The 21,351-nt window shown below is 35.5% G+C and overlaps 1 protein-coding gene and 1 long non-coding RNA gene across 6 annotated transcripts in view; one reads left to right on the plus strand and one right to left on the minus strand.

Annotated features, from left to right (window-relative positions):
• The window catches only part of ntrk2a (neurotrophic tyrosine kinase, receptor, type 2a), an 89,209-nt gene extending 77,379 nt beyond the window's left edge, over window positions 1-11,830 (plus strand). For all 5 annotated transcript variants that reach the window (XM_088630198.1, XM_088630200.1, XM_088630199.1 and 2 more), the window contains 2 exons: window positions 5,911-6,069; window positions 6,944-11,830. In XM_088630198.1, coding sequence (XP_088486324.1) covers window positions 5,911-6,069; window positions 6,944-7,129 — 345 coding nt within the window. In that variant the 3' untranslated portion in view covers window positions 7,130-11,830. The remainder of the gene's footprint in view (window positions 1-5,910; window positions 6,070-6,943) is intronic.
• On the minus strand, window positions 139-20,645 carry LOC148673573 (uncharacterized). The gene is made up of 3 exons (XR_015936058.1): window positions 20,569-20,645; window positions 14,481-14,548; window positions 139-282 (listed from the first exon to the last, which is right to left on the minus strand). It is a non-coding gene; the product is annotated as an uncharacterized LOC148673573 (long non-coding RNA).
• Between the last annotated feature and the right edge of the window lie 706 nt (window positions 20,646-21,351).

Raw genomic sequence — 21,351 nt, forward strand, 5'->3', positions numbered from 1 at the left:
AAGAAATATATTGCTCCAATTAAACACAAGACACATACTCACAATGCTCAAAGCCACTGACAAAGTCACACCAGTGAATTTCTTGAGAGTCAACGGTGAAATACAAACTAGGGGATTAAAATGGAAACAATGGGGAAGTTTACTTAAAACTGAAAACAGAGACACTTTTTGCATAAATGAGTCTGGAACAAGCTGCCCTTCCACATTGTGGAAACTGATACCTTGGCATCTTTCAGGAAATAGCTCGTGTAGATTCTCAGCCTTCTTCAGTTTAACGTCATTCTAAAGGAGAAATAAAAATGTGGCACTTCAGTTTTGGTTATGCTTTTTTTGCTAGATTATTTTTTTCATTTTTCCCCTTCAATCTTTCACAAACGCCTACTGTTTGGCACACTCTACTCTGAATAACATGCATTTTCTGAGCTGGCTAATACTTGTTAAGATTTAACCCTTAAGCACCACTTTTTCGGGGTTGAATTCATGACCTTTCTAACTTTGTGGGAAGATCAAAACAACATACAATAACTGCTGTAATGCATTGATACTGTACCTCAGGCTTGATGTGTGATAAAATCACCAATCTGAAAAATGGCATCAATTTCATTCATAAGCTTTATCCTAAACATGATTATTTATTTTTAAGATAAATTTGCAGTGCAGAATTTTATGACTTGTGTGTTATTATTGTTTATTTGATCAAAGTAGTAATGCTACAAACTTTAAGAAAAAAAAAATTGTTATTTGAATTTCTTATTTAAAACTTTAATGCATGCGAATAACAAAATAGGGTAGTTATGTAGAACACATTATTTATAAACACTGTTCGAACAATTAGAATGTTTACTATTCAATTGCATAAATGTAATAGAAATTGTCAAATTTGCAACAATTTTGAAGAGAAAATGTGGATATTTAGTTCAGTGTCTAACTTCTAAACTAAATTGTTAATATTGGAATTAAATGATTAGGAATTAGGAATGCAGGACGCATTGCTTAATGGGTTAAACCTGCTTTGCGCACACTTGCAGAAGGCAGTCCCTTTCTAACGCTATTAATTTTAATTAAAAGCAAATTCATTTCCTATTGCAATGTTATTGGATATTTTATCTCCAAACGCAGCCTGCCAGCCTGCGACCCTCCCTTCTCTACGAAATTCACCAGTGGAATACACTGTAAATGTTGATATGGGGGTTTTGCGCATTTGGAGGCCCGGTTTCCATGGCAGCAAACCTCGGCTGCTATAGGAGCAGGGACGTATCAGACGATTCAGAGAAAAAAAGTCATTAAAGAGCTCCGATTAGTATGCAGTGCCATGGCTGTGTAGCAGTGTGTTCCGCAAGAGTAGTCTGTGTTTCATGGCTTTTTGCAACAAAAGGAATGATACAGCAATCTGAGGTATCTTTTTCACTTCCCAGGAACACCATAATGCTTAATAAATCTATATTAAAAAAAACAATTTAACTAGATTTGCTTCTGTGTTAAAATGAGCTAATTTTTGTTTAATGGATAAATCAGAGTGTGTTAACACCAGCATCCAGCATCCTCATCACCAGCAACAATACAAATTCAATAAGCAACTGCATTTAAGTAAGGTTAAATATAGAGAAAAAATCAAGCTGTTTCAAATCTGTTTGTAGCTATGTTTGAAATGAGGTAGATTCTACCTTGATCTAATATCCATATTTAATACAGCATATTAGAATGTGGGTTACAATAAATTATTAACAAAAAAATCAATAGCAATGGGTAAAATGGACATGCCACAGTTTCAGGCCATTATTCTAAATTGGTGCATAATTTTGTATTGCAGGTGATGTAATGCACATAATGGGCATTAGGCAACTGTGGGAGACTATCTTTACTAAAAGAAAAGCAAATAGGGATATAAACATGATTTAAGTACCATAAGCCTGTTATGCAGTAACATTAAAATATAATTCTCAGTTGCCGACCAGAGAGCTAAACATAAAAAGTAGGCACCATTTATAGTTGTAATTAATGTATGCTTTAATATAAATGCAGAGAACATGGTGATGATGATGATTATGAAGTGATCCACTGATTTTCTTGCACAGTGAAAGATTTTTATTGTAAAAATGTATATTGAATAGACTTTAGAACTATGAATTTTTTCTAAGCTTTCAAAAATGTGTTAAGAAACTGGCATACATTCATTTTTAAATAAACAAGCTTCAATGCTCTTGATCCAAAGTGGAGACCATCATATTAAACACCTTAATTGACAAGTAATGTAATTATTATTGTCATTCCTTCATTGCCATTCCATTTTTGGTTATTTACAAACCAACTACTAAATAACAATGTACAAAAACTGTTGCAAAGTGCAGGCCATTTTATTTTTACAGAACTGAGGACATTACGGTCACTCTGATCAAGATTAAACCATAATGGGATTTGTTGACTTGATAATTGACTTTATTCCTGATATACTGGAGGCAGCAGGCTGCTGTGGAAGTGCATTCAGATAAGATGGGATCCTATTGTCCTAATCTTCATTCTTATCTTGTGATGGTCATTGGAGAGTGTCCTACTATCCCAGGAGGCCTGGTTCTTGTGCTGTTACTCTGCTTTGTGTTTATTAGCACCAGTGGCAACCAGAGAGAGAGAGAATGCATTTCATGACCTGGGTTGTAAATGTTATTGGTCTCTTTTCAATTTTTTCATTTTTTTTCTACTTTTTGTTGCTGTTGCCAACATGGGATTAATCTTATAATTGTCCTCTAACACAATTTGAGGAATTACTTTCACAGAAATACTTTAAGGGCAAGCAAATTTAATAGATATTATGGCATACCCAGGGATAGGGTGCTGTAGCAGGATCTTGGGAAAAGGAGGATCTCGGGGAAAACAGACGCACACACAGCCATATAAAAACTAGTCTTCATTTTACAGAGTGTGGAAACTCCAAAACAAACCATAAAAACATCTCTAAGCCCCTGTTTGAGCTCTATCTAAATACTATATCTTCAGTGCCCTCTCTATAAACAACCAGGCCATAAGATGCTTACCTGCTTTGAAACAAAAATCTCTCTCTGAAACTAAAAAAAAAAAACGTCAACCCCGAATTCCACAGTCCATCAAATGCTTCCTTCCTTCCTCCCTCTGATGCAGCACAACCTGGAGGAATTGATGTTTTCCCCAGATATTACATGTAGACCAACCACTGAAAGCTTCCTCGTTTTAAATGTCACCTGATCAATCATTTTTTTCACCAAGTTTTCTCAGGTCGTTCTGGCAAATGTGGTTTCCAACAAGAACCACCATTTTGTCAAAACCTACTGCGCTCTTATTATGTGTTATTTTACTGTGGTATTCCTTATAATATTTTTTTCAGATTCCATCTTCCATGAAATTAATATTACTTATCACATTTTCTTGACTTGATCATACAAGGTAATTTATTTGACTTTATTAATACACGTTACAAAAGAATCCCCATGGTTTATATACTCCAGCTTATTTATTAAGTAAATAAATGACATTTCAGTTCAAAATCAAAGCAGAGAAAAAAAAATGTATTTTTGAAAAGATTTTGTGGGTAGTGTTTCATTAGCACTTTCTGAAGCTGATTCACTGGGGCAAATTCTGCTTTTTCGTTCTGCAATCTCTGTGAAACAGACTGGTTTGCGTGGGTAACTGGAGTTTCTTGCAAATTATATAATACTTTTTCTACTGCCTTGCCGTTATACTGCTGCAGAAAAATTAGCATTTTGTTGCTGAGTTCTAAGATGAAGGGAATGACCAGTAGACCCATTACAACACATGCGTGCTTTAATCAACAGCGGAGAAGGGCTGCAGTTTGTTGCTAACCTTATCACGAATAAGGTTTCTGGTAGTGGAGAAAGCAGGTGCATCAGTTCAGCATTAGAAATATTCCCCGGATTGATCGAAGGGGGAGCCTACCGCTACATGCCCCCCTGCCAAAATGTCTGTTTTTTTATCAACTATAATCAAATGTTGTAATTCTAAGACATGCAGTGTCAAAAACTAATACAGCATATTTTTAAACTGCCATTTAAATGCAAATTCTGTTATCCCCTCACAGACCCACTGTTTCTATAGAAACAGAGGGCAGTAGAGTACAATATAGAACAGGGATTCTTTTTCTGTAGCAAGTAGGTAGACAGACACAATATGGTAGCTTCCATCTGCATGAGCTGTACACAACAGGGGCTATTACACAATGCAGATGTCAACCCAAAGATTGTTAAAATGATGAATAGTATCAAGATAACATTTGTAGCTTGTCACAGTCAAGAGGTCATACCACGAAATTCTCACTTTTTATGGGTAAGGATAAGTGAGATTGTGGGTAGAGTACATTAATATTTGTGGTATAAGACATCCCCATGAGAAGTAAGGGCATGTGGTATTTTTTAATCAACGAAACAGCTTATACCTGACAATCATGAGCATTACAAGCAAGCCTAATAGCTCTGTCTTAATATTTTATGAGACCAGAATCTTGTAACAATTAATCATCTTTTAAATGCACTTGACCTTTTATTCATGAACTGTGTGTTAAAAACAAAAAACAAAAAACCCTGAAATGGAAACATCAATATTTAAAGCTAATTATAAAAAATGTGCTCATTTTCTCTTTGGCTTTCAGTCTTCAGTAAGTGGCAGCTGTTTTGGGATGAAGTATGATGAATTAATTCTATTTTAGAAAACAAAAGTTATAGTATTGGGACAAGGATAGCATCCATGTGATGTAGGTACATTTGATAAATTACCAATTTGCTAAGTGTAAACCATAGTAATTACAAATGGCAGATGGATTTTGGTTTAAATAAACTGCCAAACAGCTAGGTTTTCCAGTGGTGAAGGCATATACGCTATTGTGTCACGTTGTGCAATTATCACAGATTGTTGTAAAGTAGGGAGGCGTGGTGGTTAGGGCTGATGTCTCATACCTCTTGAATCTGATTCTGGAATAAGACTAAATTCTGTTTACTCGGGTTTCTGCCTACTTCCCAAAGACAGGTTAATTGGTCTCTCTTTATAGTTCCTCTAAGCTTTTGTGTATGCGTGCTGAAGAATGTGTGCTGTCCAAAGTGTAGTCCAGTTGAGCTCTAGTCTAGAATTAGTGGCTTTCTAATGGATGGATGTGAAGTAATTATAACATGACAGTAGTTCTGGCTACTATGTCAATTGAAAGATAATAGAAGTATGTTAATATATTTTGTTGTTTATTAGGAAAGGACTTATTTTCAAGAAAATTAACCAAAGTTAACCTTCCTAAATGGAGTTACATTATAAATCTTCTTTCATCAGTATATAATGAGCTTTTTCTTTACCTGTCTTTTATTGTAATTTATTGTAATTCACAAAATTACACTCACCAAAACAGCTAAGAAACAAGCAGGATCATCATGTTTGTAAACATTAATTTATACTGAGTTTTTATGTGTCTTGTTTCCATTTAATGTGCTTTGTTAACAATATAGCATTTAATTTCAGTTCTGTCCTTGATTTTCATGTTCTTAGCTTTTTTTTATGGAGAAAGCAGTTGAAGTTGAAGCTTTTGTTTCATAAGTACAGTAGCTTCCACTCTGTTCCAGGAGATTTTAATCACTGTGATCTTAGGGATGATGTCATTATCTACTGTCATTTTTTAAGCAGTTACCTTGTATCTCTCACTCTCATTTATAGTCAAAGGCCAGTGCTATTGTTTGCCATGAGTCTCTGATAATAACTTTGTAGTTTACCCTCTATACCCAAGTTTCCAAACACAGGGCAAAATTCCAGTTTTTAATATTGACACAATCAGAATTTTCCTTCATCCAATCATCATTTACTAATGTTATTAAAATGTTGTTTCTAAAGGGATTTACCTTAACAATTAAACATGACAAAATGCTTTAATCTTTTTGTTTATTTTTAAAGGTCGGAGGCCACACAATGCTGCCTATCCGCTGGATGCCACCTGAGAGTATCATGTACAGGAAGTTCACTACAGAGAGTGATGTGTGGAGCCTGGGCGTTGTATTATGGGAGATTTTCACATATGGCAAGCAACCATGGTACCAACTCTCTAACAATGAGGTTAGTGCATAAGTAACAGACTTCCACAAGTTATAGTGTTGCTCAATTACAATAGTACAACAAGTTGATGAACTTGCATTGCCGGTCTCACAAATAAATAGGTTGTGTCATGTGATGTACCAAACAGTTGCAGTATGTTTTTAAGAAATGTTAGGTAGAGGTTGTTCATTTTTGAGGCTATGTCCTGGATGAATAATTATTTCCACACATTCCTTTAAGATGGGATAGAAAATTTGGATAGAGTTTCTTCAAATTTCACAAATATTAAAATGCCATATACCAAAGCTACCTGCAGTTGTGACACTACAATTATGACACTTGCACTAAATCGTACAGATAATGTATTTGGAAAACACATCTTAAACACTAATACATTTTAGAAAAATGTCTTTATCCCTAAAATACTTTAACCCCTAAAATACTGGAAAATAAATAAGGTGAAAACAACCAAAGATGCCTTTTGTATGTTTTCTATTTACTTAAATTTTGGATAATAATTACTTAAATATCAGTGTCTTAAAATAAATTTTTAAGACACATTTTGAGTAGGGAAATAGAAAACATAATACCTCCAATATTGTGTTATTTTGTTTTTCATTGTCATTTAATTTTTTCTTTAACTATGAGTCATTGTTGCCATGAGATTCCATTGCATTGAATGGAAAAAAACAAAGAATGTTGTGCCGACAGATTCGATTGTCAAAAGAGGTGTAAGCAAGTCTGTTATGTTTGTTTGAGTTATTACCAGCTCAGGTTGACCTGCTTGTAATAAAGGCTCTGTGCATCACAGTGCATCACTTGTAAAGATGAGCATACCTTTGGCTTTATGTTATTCAGGGAGGAAATACTTATACTTTTTCCCCTTCAAATACAGGTGATTGAATGCATCACTCAGGGCCGTGTCCTGCAGCGTCCTCGAACCTGCCCAAAAGAAGTATATGACCTTATGCTGGGCTGCTGGCAGCGTGAGCCCCATATGAGGCTGAACATCAAAGAGATCCACAGCCTCCTTCTAAACCTGGCAAAGGCCTCACCTGTATACCTGGATATCCTGGGCTAGACTCTCATCACTGCCTCTCCCTCTGTGTGTATGGAGTACTTTGGGTGTGTATGTAAATGTATGTGTGTATGCAGGCATGTATGTGTGGGATATACAGTAGTCGTGAGTGCAGCTGAAATCCAGCTCTTATCTCCGATGGTGTTAATGAAGAAGGCGAGGAGAAGCTTTTTCAAAGGGCAACCTCAATAAATTCTCCCATGTGCAGGCGCATTATTGACCAGTGTTAACTTTCTCTTATTGATCCTGCTTCTGCCTCATCATAACTCTACATAGACAAAAGGCCTTATATCTGATTGTGAGTGTTTTTTTTTCCTCTGAAGACACTCATATTCGCCCTCTGTAATGAAAATTGCCTTCTCGTATTCTTGCCTTCGACTGGGATGAATAAAGGGAAAACTGACAATAAAAATCTGCTGTAAATACCAACAATTATAGGGATTCATCTAAACTTTGGCTTTTTCTTTTTTGACTCATGAAAGGACATTTTGTGGTACAGTACTATGTACAAAGTTGAAAGCAGGAAACAATTTTGTTATCTTAAGGAAAATTTTACTTTATTCCCTGTCTAGGACTTTGTAGGTTTGCTGTTGCTTTCTGGTAGATGAACATCCCCAGGAAATATGCAACGTCTACTTGGGTCTTACGACTTCGGGAGTATTTGCATAATTGTATCATTTAAAAAGCTTCTCCTTTTTGGGAAAACAACAGTGATATTACAAAAAAGCATAGAACAAATAAAAACGTATACAATAGCAGAACTAGAGGCTGAACTACATTTGTCTGTAATAATGACCACAATTTCCTGACAATCATTTTGAACTACAGGCTTGGACTACTGCACAGAATTTAATTCTGGGTCAGCCACTGGAAGCAGGGGAATTCTATAATACAGCACTTGTAAATGCCCTGACAAAATATCCAAAAATCTGCTTGTTGCAATGCATCTTTTAAAGTTATTGCCCTTTATTTAATGGTGCAAAATTAAATTTTGCATGGTCTTTATAGTCTAATATCCTTTTTTCTTGTCACTGCTTGGGTAACTTACTATTTAAAGACAAAGCTATCCATAATAGTTTAACATTTAATTAAGAAAAGCTAATGGAGGTCATAATAATGGTGGATAAATGGCTTTATGTTGTTTAAATGTGATAGGAAGATAGTGAATTCTGATTTGCTATTTGGATATTTCATATTTTAAACTATGAGGAAAAATATTTTGTTCCCTATGGATGTAGAAATCACTTTCATAATTAACATTTGATCTATGTCATATAGAAATCTGATTTTAACACCACACCTCAGTTACTATGGTTTTCTTTTCTCAGAATCCTTCAGTAATTTTCCTGACATGCAGAGAATGAATCCACTGCTGCAAAAATTGCATAGTAGTAGCTGTGAAGTTTAGCTCTCTACCACATCAATCTCTAGCATTCAGAAACTTTTAAATTTCAAAACCAACACTGAAATCTGTTTGTGATAGTAATTTGGAAATAAGCTATGTCAGAAAAACAATGTGACTTTGAAAAATAAATTATGCTGGGAAGGATCATCATTCTGTTCTCCTTTTTGAATGGCTTAAAATTGTTGCTTATTGCACTGTATTATTTAATCATTTTTCATTGGATTTCCAGATTGTAATGCATTATTTTAATAGTGTCAACAGTTCCTTTGTAAGCACCCTTAATTTATTTCACTGAAGCATTTTATATTTTTCTTAAACTGTAGTTCATTGCATGAACAAGCAAAATAAAATTTCATTTTTTTGAAGGATCAATAATTAAACTCATTCCAGGGGTGGATGCCAATGAACAATATGAGGCATTTCACTATTTTAAATACTGTGCAACTTTTACTGAATAAAAGCACATGTCTCTTTAGCGTTTTGAAAGTATTGGTAAAGAAAGAATATACTGGAGGTAGAGTTGCTTTGAGTAGCAGAATAGAAAATCCATCAAGCATTGCACAACTACGGTTTATTGTACCATGCAGTGCAGTAGTGCCATATGCTTATTGTATGTGGATTTCATGCTTCTTCAAAGTTAGCTATATTTTTTATCTTTTAATGCTAGGTAGCTGGTATCAGCAGGGTTCTGTCCATTGAACTAAGCTAACAATTGGACATTATTTTGTTTGACCTGCACTGTACAATAACTAATGTAGCGCGACGGTTATTTATGGTATTATTATATGTTTAAATGTTTTATTTTTAAACGAAGACAGCTTACTTGCTGAAGGGAATGGGATGTTTGTAAGACATTATGATGCAGGAAGGGGAGATTTGCCAGATAACAAAATAGATACTAAATACTTATCATTTTAAATATGTCTATACTTCACCAGAATTTCTAATATAAGGAAACTTTCAGCAACAATAATGTTAGGAGCCAGGTATTTTCTAGAATTAGGTCTTTGGGCAAATTTTCCCTTTTTTGAAGGAGCAGAAACTTTACACTTTTCTGAGAGGCCTGTTTGTCCCTCGTGGTAAAGCTCTACACAGAGAGAGCAAAAATTCAATTAGTTCAATCAACAGCCAATTATTTTTTGAGTATTCATTATGTCTTCAATCAGATGTACTTGTATATAATTATACTCTTTCTGAATGCTGGATAACACCATTGTTTGATAATAAGGAAATTAATTCCATCAGTGTGGCTAAGTGCCTCCTCTGGTTTTGAGATTGGTATAAAACAGAGAAGAACTGTGGAAGAACCACACAGCTACATATGAGTTAAGAGTGGGCTGTTAGACAATTTTCAAGGAAAAAGTTTATATTCAGCTTTCACTTTGTTTACACTTCCCATCCCCTTCCACTTCAAGGTGACAAAAAGCATTGACAAGAATGTAGAGTTTCTACTGGCATAATGACCTTGTAGTAAGACTATATCATGTATTGTGTGTCTGTAGATATGCAATTAAATTGTATATATACATTTTTTGTTTTGTTTTTGTAAAAATGTGCTGTACTTGCAACACCCCTGGCAGCCACTGAATAGTAAGACATCCTTACTTCAGCGCAGAATAGATGAGGGCAGTGCTGTTCGTGACACACTTGACAAGCCCAGCTGGTGATTGCAGAGCGACATACAGTATAGTAGTTGCTGCTAAATCTAAATGTAAATACATATCTGCAATTTTATGAATAATTTGCATTTCAATTTGCTCATTTTTCCTATCTAATCTTTTAGTAGATGCTGTATCCAAAAGAATACCTGTTACATGAAAACTACTGATTTTTTTACATTTTATTTTTTTTCTCCTGTTTTATAGCACAGGTAAAGCAAGGGTTTATCATTATATAATGTATTCAAATGTATAAAATGTTTACCAGGTGGACACATTGCAAAGATTGACAACTAGCTGGTAACATTTGAGGACACTGTTACATCTTTGAGATTTTTATATTCTTCTTCTTCTTCTTCTTCTTATTATTATTATTATTATTAAATAAGATTGCTAAAGACACTAATATTCTGACAGAGTAATGTATTATATTTTTTAATCAGTATTTAGCACTTTGGTTGACCAGGGCTGAGATGAGGGTTAAGTGTCAGGTCTTAAAGCCTTAAAAGTAAATTCAGTCCGTAGCACACTGTTACAGGTCAAAGGCAATGCAAAATGTGTGACAGCAGATGAATAAAACTGATAAAAATTCTCATGGTCCAGTGGCAATATATAAGGCTATTATTGAGCATCTTGAGGTAACTTTAACCAGCACAATGCTTATTAGGCCAAAGTAATATCTGTGGTAACAGTTGTTTGTAAATTATTTCATACAATCTATTGAATGTTCTGTCTTTGCATTTACCATCAGCCTGATTAAAAAAAGCCCTTGTTGTGTATTAAAGACAAATGTATCCCCTTGTATCTGATGCAGCACAATCGTAATAGTACTATATAAAATGTCTAACACTTGTATGCTTTGGCAAGTTCAGTATTTATAGAGAAGTAAGTTTGCACTATATTGAAGAAAACAAGCTTTTTAAATTGCATTTACCAGATTCGAAAGTTCCTGTGTGCTACAAAATGGCAGGCCTTTCTTTTTATCCTTATTTGGAGAGCGGAGCAGTATTGTATTCTCTTGATGTTAACGAACACTGAAACTCTGTAATATATTGTTTGTTCCTACAGTGTGTACAGTTTTGCTCATCTGCCAGGTGTCCATGAGATTTTTAAAGTAGCATTTAAAAACAGTGACAAGAAACCTGCTGACATAACACAAGGCATTGTCTCATCCGACAGACTACGTACTGGAAGAAGCATCACAGGCTGGAAGTGCAAGGGTTTTGCCCCCAGCTCTGGTTCTGTTTAAATCTTTTTTTTTCTTTGAAATGAAAAACTGTGATTTGGCATAAAGAACAATCTCTTCTTTTGAATGTATCTGTATATTGTGTTCTTTAATTCTTTTTTTTTTAATTTATGAGAACAATTCTAAAAGGCATTACTATTTACATACATAGAAGGTTACAAATGCTGTACTTTACATATGTGATGTCTTTGTGCTACCGTTTTAGTAGATTTTTTGCAGTGTGTTACAGGCATTCATTGCTCCAGCTATCCATTGCATCTTGGCTGATTTGTACCCAATGCCTGAATATCAGTATATTATTATTATTTGTGTACCATGTGACCAGCTTCTCAAATTGAAATGGAAAAGTCTCTTGTAATACAGTGTATTTAATAAAAGTGTTATGTCTTACGATAGATTGTGTGTCTAAAGCAAACTCTTTTAAACACATTGCTATGAAAATTTTTGTTTAAAGAACTGTATTGTGGTTTAGCAACTTATTATGGTTTAGCAGCAACAGCCTTGTCTGCATATTTTATTTATATTTTTCTCCTGATTCTGAACAGAATCTGCATACAAATGCTAAAAATGAATTCATGATAGTACCGCCATTTTTGAAAGGTACTGTTAACGCCTGTGACCAGACCTTACTGTGCAATGCAAAGATCACAAAGTGCATGAAACTGGAATGAATTTTAAATTCCATGAAGTGTAAAATGTGACATGCAGGTGTTGAGATAAGCCCAAGGTAGCCTCAAAGAATGCAAACAAAATTACATTTTTAAGGGTATTTTAAGTCTGGGAGATCTAAATCAATGGATGTTCAGGATCATTCAAGATGTTCATTTCAACAAAGTGCAGAAAATATTTCATTAGGAAGGAAGTATTTAAATGATCCATTCAACCATAACCACTCTTCTAGCCATCTGTGTTTACGATTATAAGTCAAATTTTGTTTCCTAGGTGACTAGTGACTGAATGAGCAGATTCAGGGGCACAATAACCCGGAATCATCAACACCACTAAACCAATGCCTTTCACTGGCACAAATTACACTCATTTTTAGTTTCTAAAATTAACTGTATTATTAAAAATGTTTACATCAGCTGTTGGTTGTGCTTCTATCAAAAAGGGCACACAGTTCCTTTAAAATGCTTGGAAATCAATTACAATTCATGCAGATTATGTTGCTTTTATGAGTTTGCATTTAAAGTAGATTTATCATTAAAGATTCAAGTTTAACAACTGAGCTAAATGAACATTGCTTCAATGAACTATCTGCACAACTTCCTATACACTGGGCTAGCACATATTCATCATGGGACAACAGGAATGTTACCTGCCATGTACAGGTTGATTACATGTATTTATCAGCCATACAAATATAAGCATACATCACACAGATAAGCAAACTGATTTTCGTCTGAAAACAAACTTGGGGAAGCACTTTGCAAAGTATTCAATCCCTTGCATACTTTTTTATAATTTAATTACTTTAAAGCTTGTAGTCATGACGGTTTGAAGTAGCAATTAATACAGGTTATAGACCCAATCTACCACAAAAATTCAAAGCCAAAAACAAAAAGAAATAACTAATGTGAAATTAAAAATGGAAGAGTCAGTATTGCATAAGTACAGAAACACTCTGCTATGGCAAATCTACGTTAAGTTAGGTGCACTAAATTACATTAATGAAGTACAAAATAGAGGACCCTACCTGTATGTAATAATAATGTTTCTCGTGATTTCAGAATAAATACACCTGTCTCTGTGAGGTCCTGTTGTTAGGCAGTTCAGTTTGACCAAGACTTTCAGCCTTGAAAACCAAGGAGCTTTTAACAAACTCAGGGTTAAAGTTGTATAAAGTTGTATAAAGTTGTATAATGGCACAGATCGGGAGAAGTGTATAAAATTATTCACTAAAACTACTAAAAGTCCCTTTGAGCATGGTGAACTCAATCAGTAAGAAGTGGAAGGGCACCAAGAGACTGCCTAGATAAGGCTTTGCCTTCAAACTGAGCAACTGGGCAAGGAGGAAACTGTTTAGGGATGTCACCATTAACACAATGACAACTGTGAAAGAGCTACGGAGATACTGTAAGTTGGTGAGTTGAGAGAAAACGTCCATGTGTCAACAATATTTCTGGCTTCACTAATGGGATCTACTGTATATGTCACTGTGGAAAACCTATCTCAAATCTGAATGAAGTCTGCAACAAAGCAAAGTAATTTAATTTAAGTAATACTGGAAAGATGTGGCAAAAAGTAATCAGACCAGACAAACTAGACATTAGACAAACTAATCAATAAAATAGAAAAGGCTCAATATACAGTATCCGGGTCTGAGCCCAGAGGGGTTATTTGGCAAAATCCTGTAATCGTTCTACACTTGATGAGTTATTCTAGTACCAGTTTACTGATTTAGACTTTGGTTAAAATGAGGTACATCTGCTGTATCCAAATACTAATAGGCAAATAAAGAGTGTTGTTCCAACATGGCCAGTATGACTCTTCTTGCTTGCACAATGTGGCTATTCTCATGATTTATGATGTGGCTAGATAAACAGCACAATACCTGAATGAGGACTTGGTGTGCAGAAGATGACTTTAGCTTTCTTAGCCACTGGAAACCTTGACTAGAGAAAGGCCTCCTCTACAGACGTTATGGATTACACCTAATGAAATGAGCACCAATCATCCACAATCCAAAAAATTTAAAGTACGAAGGATGATTGCAAAAATGAAAGAAAATAAAAAAAAAAAACATGTCATGGTGAACAAAGAGAAAACAGAAAAACCTTCAGGATTATTTAGTCCAAAAGCAAGCTAAAACCGGTTCAAAGCAGATCACGTACACCAAGAGCCAAACACTTCAAACAGAAAACAATGATCCAAAACAACAAAATCTTCCAGTTGCAAAGGGTGCCACCAATAACGCTGTAACGCATCCAGTGCAAAAAGTGCAGGGTGACCTATGTGGGGGAAACAGGTAACTCCATCCGAACCCGACTGGCACAAGAATCCTAACCCTAACCCATCCGGAGCCAGCTGGAAAGGAGCACTCACCTGGTAGCACATTTCCTACAGCACGGTTTGGAAGAGCTGGAGGCCATGGGACTGGAGAGCAACCCCAACTGGACAAAGACAGAAAGAAAGAAAAAGGAAATGGAGTGGATCAAAAATCTTGATACTATCTTTCGACAAGGCCTGAACATCAGAAAATAAACTGGGAGGGTTTCGGTCGTGCAGCCCTCGTTGTTCCAGATGGTCCCGTCTTAGAGAAAATCTGGGAGAAAGAGTTTTGTTCCCCTATCCTAACCCTAACCCTAAGGTTCAGACATTTGGTATCTTTACTTGGCTGAGGAGCCAATGATATGAAGCCCTCATTTGTAGGATTATGTATGAATGCCTTTAAAATCACAATCCCTCGATAAACAGGGCATGTACAGTGTGTGCAACCAAAAGAAGTTAAATTTATTTTTTGTTAGGCGTTCTGGAAATATCCTAAACCATGGGATATACTGAAAATGCCAATAAAAATCAGTACGTTAGAGTAAAGAGTTACATAGGCTGTTTCTGCAGCACTATGGACACTAGAAGACCACTTAATGAGCCTGACCAGTAATGACATAGCATCCAAAGCGGTTATACAGTATTAAAATTTTAAAGCAAGGCCAAGGAGCAGCGTTTCAGTACTATACACTATTTCTAAGGTTACAGTAGCAAAAACAGTTTTAAAATCTATTTCATTGATTGGAAAATATGTGACTGCCATACAAAAACTATTATTATCAAAGACACAACAGGCAAATTTGATCATTTATGAATTGAGAACTACACAAAGTCTTATTACTAAAAACTAATTTATTACTAATCAGGCCTTAACTGTTCTCACATCTGTCTTAGATAGTTTCACCACTCTTCACTCCACTTCACCACTTTTTTTATTTATATCACTGTTACGACCCCAAGTGTCTATGGGTACAGGGGTGTAACTTTTATGATAATTTCTGGATGCAGGTGGGTTCTGGTGAGGGACTAGGAAGCATGTCAACAAGGGTTAGGGCAAAAGTGATTATTTTAAGGTGAATAAGTGACTGGTACTTAATAAGACACAATAACACAAAGTGAAAAGGAACTAGAGTGGTGCCAAGAAAAGAAAATAACAAACAAAATGGAACTTGCTAAGAAAGTGAGGGAAAGCTAACCTAACTACAAAAGAAAACCCGAAACACACGGTCTTCGGCATCTTCAAACACCCTAGCTACCCAAAACCATGCAAGACAAATGGCACTCACCCATACTAAACTAGTGTTACTAATGCAAATAATCAACTACATGTGTGGAATGTACCCAACAACCTAAACTAACCCTGTACACAAAAGTTCACACAAATACACAAGTGAACTACAAATACCAAAGGGAAAATGAGAGTAGACACAAGTAACAGGGTGCAAAAGAACACAGAGGCTGATACAATATGTCTGGGCAAGGTAATGGCTAAACAAGGATAAACACACAAACATGCGAAAGTACAAAGAGACAAACACAAACCAACAAAATAACAAAGCCGAAGCTGTACGAATACACACTAACTAAGCGAAGGGAAGTGAAGTGAAACGAAACCGAAGCCAAGCAGGACTGAAGTCAAACAAAAGGCCCCTTAATTCAGAAAACTTCCAACTAATATACTAAATAAGCTGGACTCTGAATGGCTGAGAAACTGATTGATGATGACATCACACAGAAGCAATGATGTAATGATGGACCAATGGGGGAGAGAACAATCAAGGTCAGGAAGTGTGGAACACAGCAACAAAACACACACGGACCACACACTGGGACGTAACACACTGTGATTGAATTATCATATTAATTTTATATATAATACTGTATTGTGGATGGCAATATCTAAAACTAGTAGCAAAAGAACAGTGCTTTTTTAATTTTGGAAGTAATTAAATTTTAGGATAAAAACAGACAGAAAAGAGATGTTAATCACTACTGCGACAAAACATTTAAAACTTAGTCTCAATACACTGAGTTTAATTTTGATTATGGTACTGTAATTGAAGTGGTAATGGTTCCTTAACCTTTCCCGATGACACAAGTGGTCTACAGACACAGGAGTGCACATACAGTATATAAGCAGAAGAAAAACAATGTCTTTGCACCTTGTGACTGCTTAATATTGGTAATTCATAGCAGATAAACATTTTAAATGTGGTGCCAGAAAGTGTTAATCTGTTTTGAATTGTAGTACTTAAGCTCCAGAAATAATTCTAATAAGGAAAGAAGTTTGTAAGTGTATATAGAGAAACTTCTGAGTCTGTACAGCTGCATAATGTTCATGATGCAAATTGACTTTTTAAGTTAGCAATGTTCACCAATAGGAACTGTACAGTAGGTCATTTGTTGTTGTATGTTTTTAAAACACTAAGACAAGTATTTCTATTTTCACACTAGTTTAGTCAGAAATCCATACCCCCACACCTCCTTCGGGTGGAGCGGTGGAACTGTGGCTAAGGCTCTGTGCCTGTGGCTGGAAGGTTGGTGGTTCAAATCCCATGGCTAGCAGAAGAATCCTACTCCCTTGGGCCCCTGAGTGAGGCCCTTAACCCAACTGCTCCAGGGGTGTTGTATAAATGTCTGACCCTGTGCTCTGACCCCAAGCTTCTCTCTCCCTGCCTGTGTCTCATGGAGAGAGAAGCTGGGGTTTGCTAAATGACAAATTCCTAATGCAAGAAATTGTATGTGGCTAAATAAAGTTATCCTATCTTCATTTTATCCATACATGTACAACCAATTAAAATAAAAAGAATCATCAAGGGATGTGCCTTCTGCTCTCAAATGTAGACCAACACTTGATCAATCAGATTAATTTGACAGTGCTTTGACAAAGGGGAATGGAAACAAGATTTGATTGTTAAATGGACTACACTAAAAGGTAAAATACATATTCCAACTGTGTTGAACGTAAACAGAACAAAATGAATATGCTAGAAGCATTTCAGAAAGGGCTGTGGTTATCGGGGGGACAAAATAGTGTATATCAGCACAACACCTTATACTGTGGTGACCTAGTTACACATCTAGACATCTATTGTGGGCTTTTGAATTTAATTTGGTCCTCATGGTAACAAGAGGTTCTTGAACACCACAGGCACAATACATGATGTTAAAGCTGGGTGGAACATTGGGCATATCAATGAAGTATGAAAGATGCTTAATTGAGCTCCCAACTACTTTTTTTCCTCAGATGAACCCTTTGTTGTAACAAGAGACATAGATAGGAATTTCTAATTTCAAGAAGCATTATGTTTGTTAAAAATGAACCAGTTAAAAGTTGTATTGTCTTCACAGTAATTTAAAACAATATCTGCCCAATGCATATGCATTCTGTTTATATTACTATACCATTTTAATACAAGACTGCTACAATAATCTTTAATTTCATCTGTGTCTATCAGAACACGGATGGATGATTCCATAGCGATAATGTACAGTATACAAGCACTATGCTGTGACTTGGATGTATGAATTGAAAATGTCACTATGGAGATAGGGGAGTTGGACAGCATTAATTTGCAATTTAAAGAAAGGAAGCCAAGTAAAACACAATTCTGAACTGGTAGTTTCATTACATTGCTTATAGCCAGCTTTGGAGTTTTTCTCATCTCAAATCTAACCAATAAGCTAAAAGTTAACACACTTGGGTACTTTCAAGTGGCTCAAAAGTGAAGGTACTCAACTGGAGGTTTGACTGGTATGAGTAATGGATACACTTTATGGGTAAAACCAAGGTAGCCACCCCCCCCCCTTAACTGCAACCATTTCATAAACTCAGTTTCATGCAACTACCGAGTTTCACACTGTTTCTCTTGTGAAAGCAATTAAGTTTGCTCTGTGCAATGTATTGTACAAAATGGACAATAAAATCATGATGTGAGTGGGTGGAATCACAAAAGATTTCAGCCATCTAATTGTTTCAAAATAAAATCAATTTTTACCCTGATATCTGATTCAAGCTGTTAGGGTCAAATGCTTTGTGAAATATGGCTGTTCTTTCAAAAACTATTAATCCTATACATATAACTTGTGTGTACCTAAAGATAGGAAAATCAACCTTCTGTACTCGCAAAGTGTTCTGGGACCTAGAGCCATTTGGTACAATCAGATTATAATAAATGAATGGCCAAATGCCTTATTAACAATTACATGCCTGTATATATTTTCTGAAGTGATAGTTATGAATGTTCATTTATATTATTTGATATAATGATCACAAAGGTTTAAATTTGAGAAAACGCCATTTTAAATTTTCATAATTTATTGACAGTGAATTGAAGTAAAGTGAATTTCAATTGTAAAACTTAACTTACGTTGTCAGTAAAGAAACTGTTCACATCCCCATTTTATGAAAAACCTTCACTTTCCTGTTATATGGTTCCCACAAGGGTCACATGTTTAGGAATACAAAATGCATTTGCATTAAAAACATTATAAGAGGATATTCCACGCATCAATCAGCCAAACTGTAATGTCTCCAGCAAGCTATCAGACAGAGCAGACATTGCATTCAAATGTGTATTGATTTTGGGAAGTCTGAGGCCATTTATAACATTCATAAAGCAAATTGGTTATTAATATTTAATGGTTAATATGATGAAATCACAGTAGGTGTTTACCCACTGTACCATCCTAATCTACATTCTTTACTTGTTCAATAGTAAGTTATAGATTTCTGATTTTGTCCAGCAGCTAGTTGTGGATTTATGTTTTTATTCACTTGTGTGCTTTTTTTTAATTTATGGTATTGGATTGTGACATTTTCTTTTATACATCCCCCCATTAGAAATCACAGCTGTGAATCAGCTGAAGTTCTCATTACTAACTTGGAGGAGATGGGGGATTGTGAAAGTTTTCCTTTCCTGTGCCCCTATTCATACTACAAGCCCCATGTTGCCCATAGGAGGTTAACATTGGTGGAGTTTCTTCATTACAACACTGCAGCCACCACAGCCAGCTGGAAATCACTGAATTCCCTGTTTTATCCTTGACTTGCCATACTCTCACTGTTTCAAGTCGAGTCTACCCAACCTCAGCTTGATACATACTAACCTGACATATTGCCTTAGCACCTGTCAGTGAAGGGTGGATTACAGGGCACACCCAGCAGTACCAAAGAGTACAGTAACTGGCTCAGCTACTTGTACAGTAAGCCTCAACTTCTGTGGTATTCTACATATTCTCCTATAATTAACTACTTTTGAAACTTACGTAAATAGTGACCTTGATTTAAAGAATATTTTTGTTGGTTTCTTTCTCATAAAATAATGTAATATCCAAATGAGTGTCTTTATAAGGTTATCACCATCTCAAACAGAGCTAATATTAGTGTTGATATAGTAACCATACACAGAGTAAAATAAAGCAACACATAAGGCAACAAATCCATTGAAACCCATGGAATTATATGCATTAGCTATGGTATGCATTAGTGTGCTCAGTGATAATAATATTCCATTTTCTAGGATGTATTGCTTAGTTTTATCTGTGAACAAGGCACACACAAAACAAATGTAAAGTTCACTATGGTACCCAAATATGAACACTATTTCATAATAGATGTGCACAAGGCATAGAAAGGTTCAATATGGATTTTACAACTCTCTGATAACATACTGTAGCAGTCTGATTCTTTATTTTATATCAATAGGGCAAGTGTCGTCATTACGAGAATTCATTTTCTGTTTTTTACCCTAGTAACATGTCCTGCTCAAGATCATACAGTCCCTTAGATATGTTAATTTATTAACTTAATATTCTACACGCATTTTATACTCTGCAGCAGATTTCATTGAATTGGGTGGAAAATGTTTAGCTGCTTATCAGGTCTACACATTTAATTCCAAGGAGGATGCTAATGGTTAAGTGGTAAAAGGAAGCTCAAACAATATGTCTGCTTTGGGCTCATTCTGATTCGAAACAATTAACAAAGTTGCAGCACTTCATTCCTAACTCGTCAAATTCCAGGGTAAACAAAACAGGAACCTTTCTTTGTTTTCATGGACAAAGGACTGAATGTTAAAAAAACATTCAAAGAGCCACTTTATCCAGCTTGTTCCCAGAAAACCCTGAAGTGTTCAATTACCTTGCCTCTCTCTCAACCTAAGAAAGCAAATTAATAGCAGATGCCAGTTTCTATTGATACTACTAAGTGAATGCTAGCTGCTCCTGCTTATTAGAAAACCTTTTAGAATGATTCCTTTTCCATTCCGTTACCATGTCAACATTTATTTGATGCAATTCAGCTTGGAGAATGTGCTGCGTTAATGGATGTAACCAAAAATCATGTTTCTTTATTTTATAAATGACAACAGAATCATGTTTATCAAGCAGTTATTTGAAAAAATAAACAGTATCCAGATATATCCAGATATATACCCCTAATCAAACAGCTATTGCAGTAATACAATAATAGTAGGTAATATTGTATAATGTATACTAATATCTACAGTATTAAGCTTGGAGATAAGATTAACAATGTAGATTATTCATTGAGGTTGTTGAGTGTTGGCTCAGGTTTCCCCTGCACTATAGCTGCAGAGTCAGTTACTGATTCTAGGGTCTGATTTCCTAGTTGTACCTGTCTTCCGTCCAATTACGTCAAACCAATTATTACTTCAATAACCAACCAAAAAGGAACAAGGCAACTACAAATAATACTTTTTCCAATTTATAAAATGAAGGGTTTTGTCATCAAAATGCATCTGAATATTCTTCCTTTCAAGTGCTTAAGAAAAACACAAACCACGAAGGCTGACTGCTTGGTATTATTTGCATCTTGGGCAATAAAGCTGTCGATGCTGTATTTACAGTAGGCAGTTTACCGTAATAGAAGAAGAGACAAATTGGGGGGGGGGGGTGAAAAGGG

Source organism: Lepisosteus platostomus, chromosome 4, assembly GCF_059453375.1.
Source record: "Lepisosteus platostomus isolate fLepPlt1 chromosome 4, fLepPlt1.hap1, whole genome shotgun sequence".
In the NCBI taxonomy this organism is placed as follows: Eukaryota; Metazoa; Chordata; class Actinopteri; order Semionotiformes; family Lepisosteidae; genus Lepisosteus; species Lepisosteus platostomus.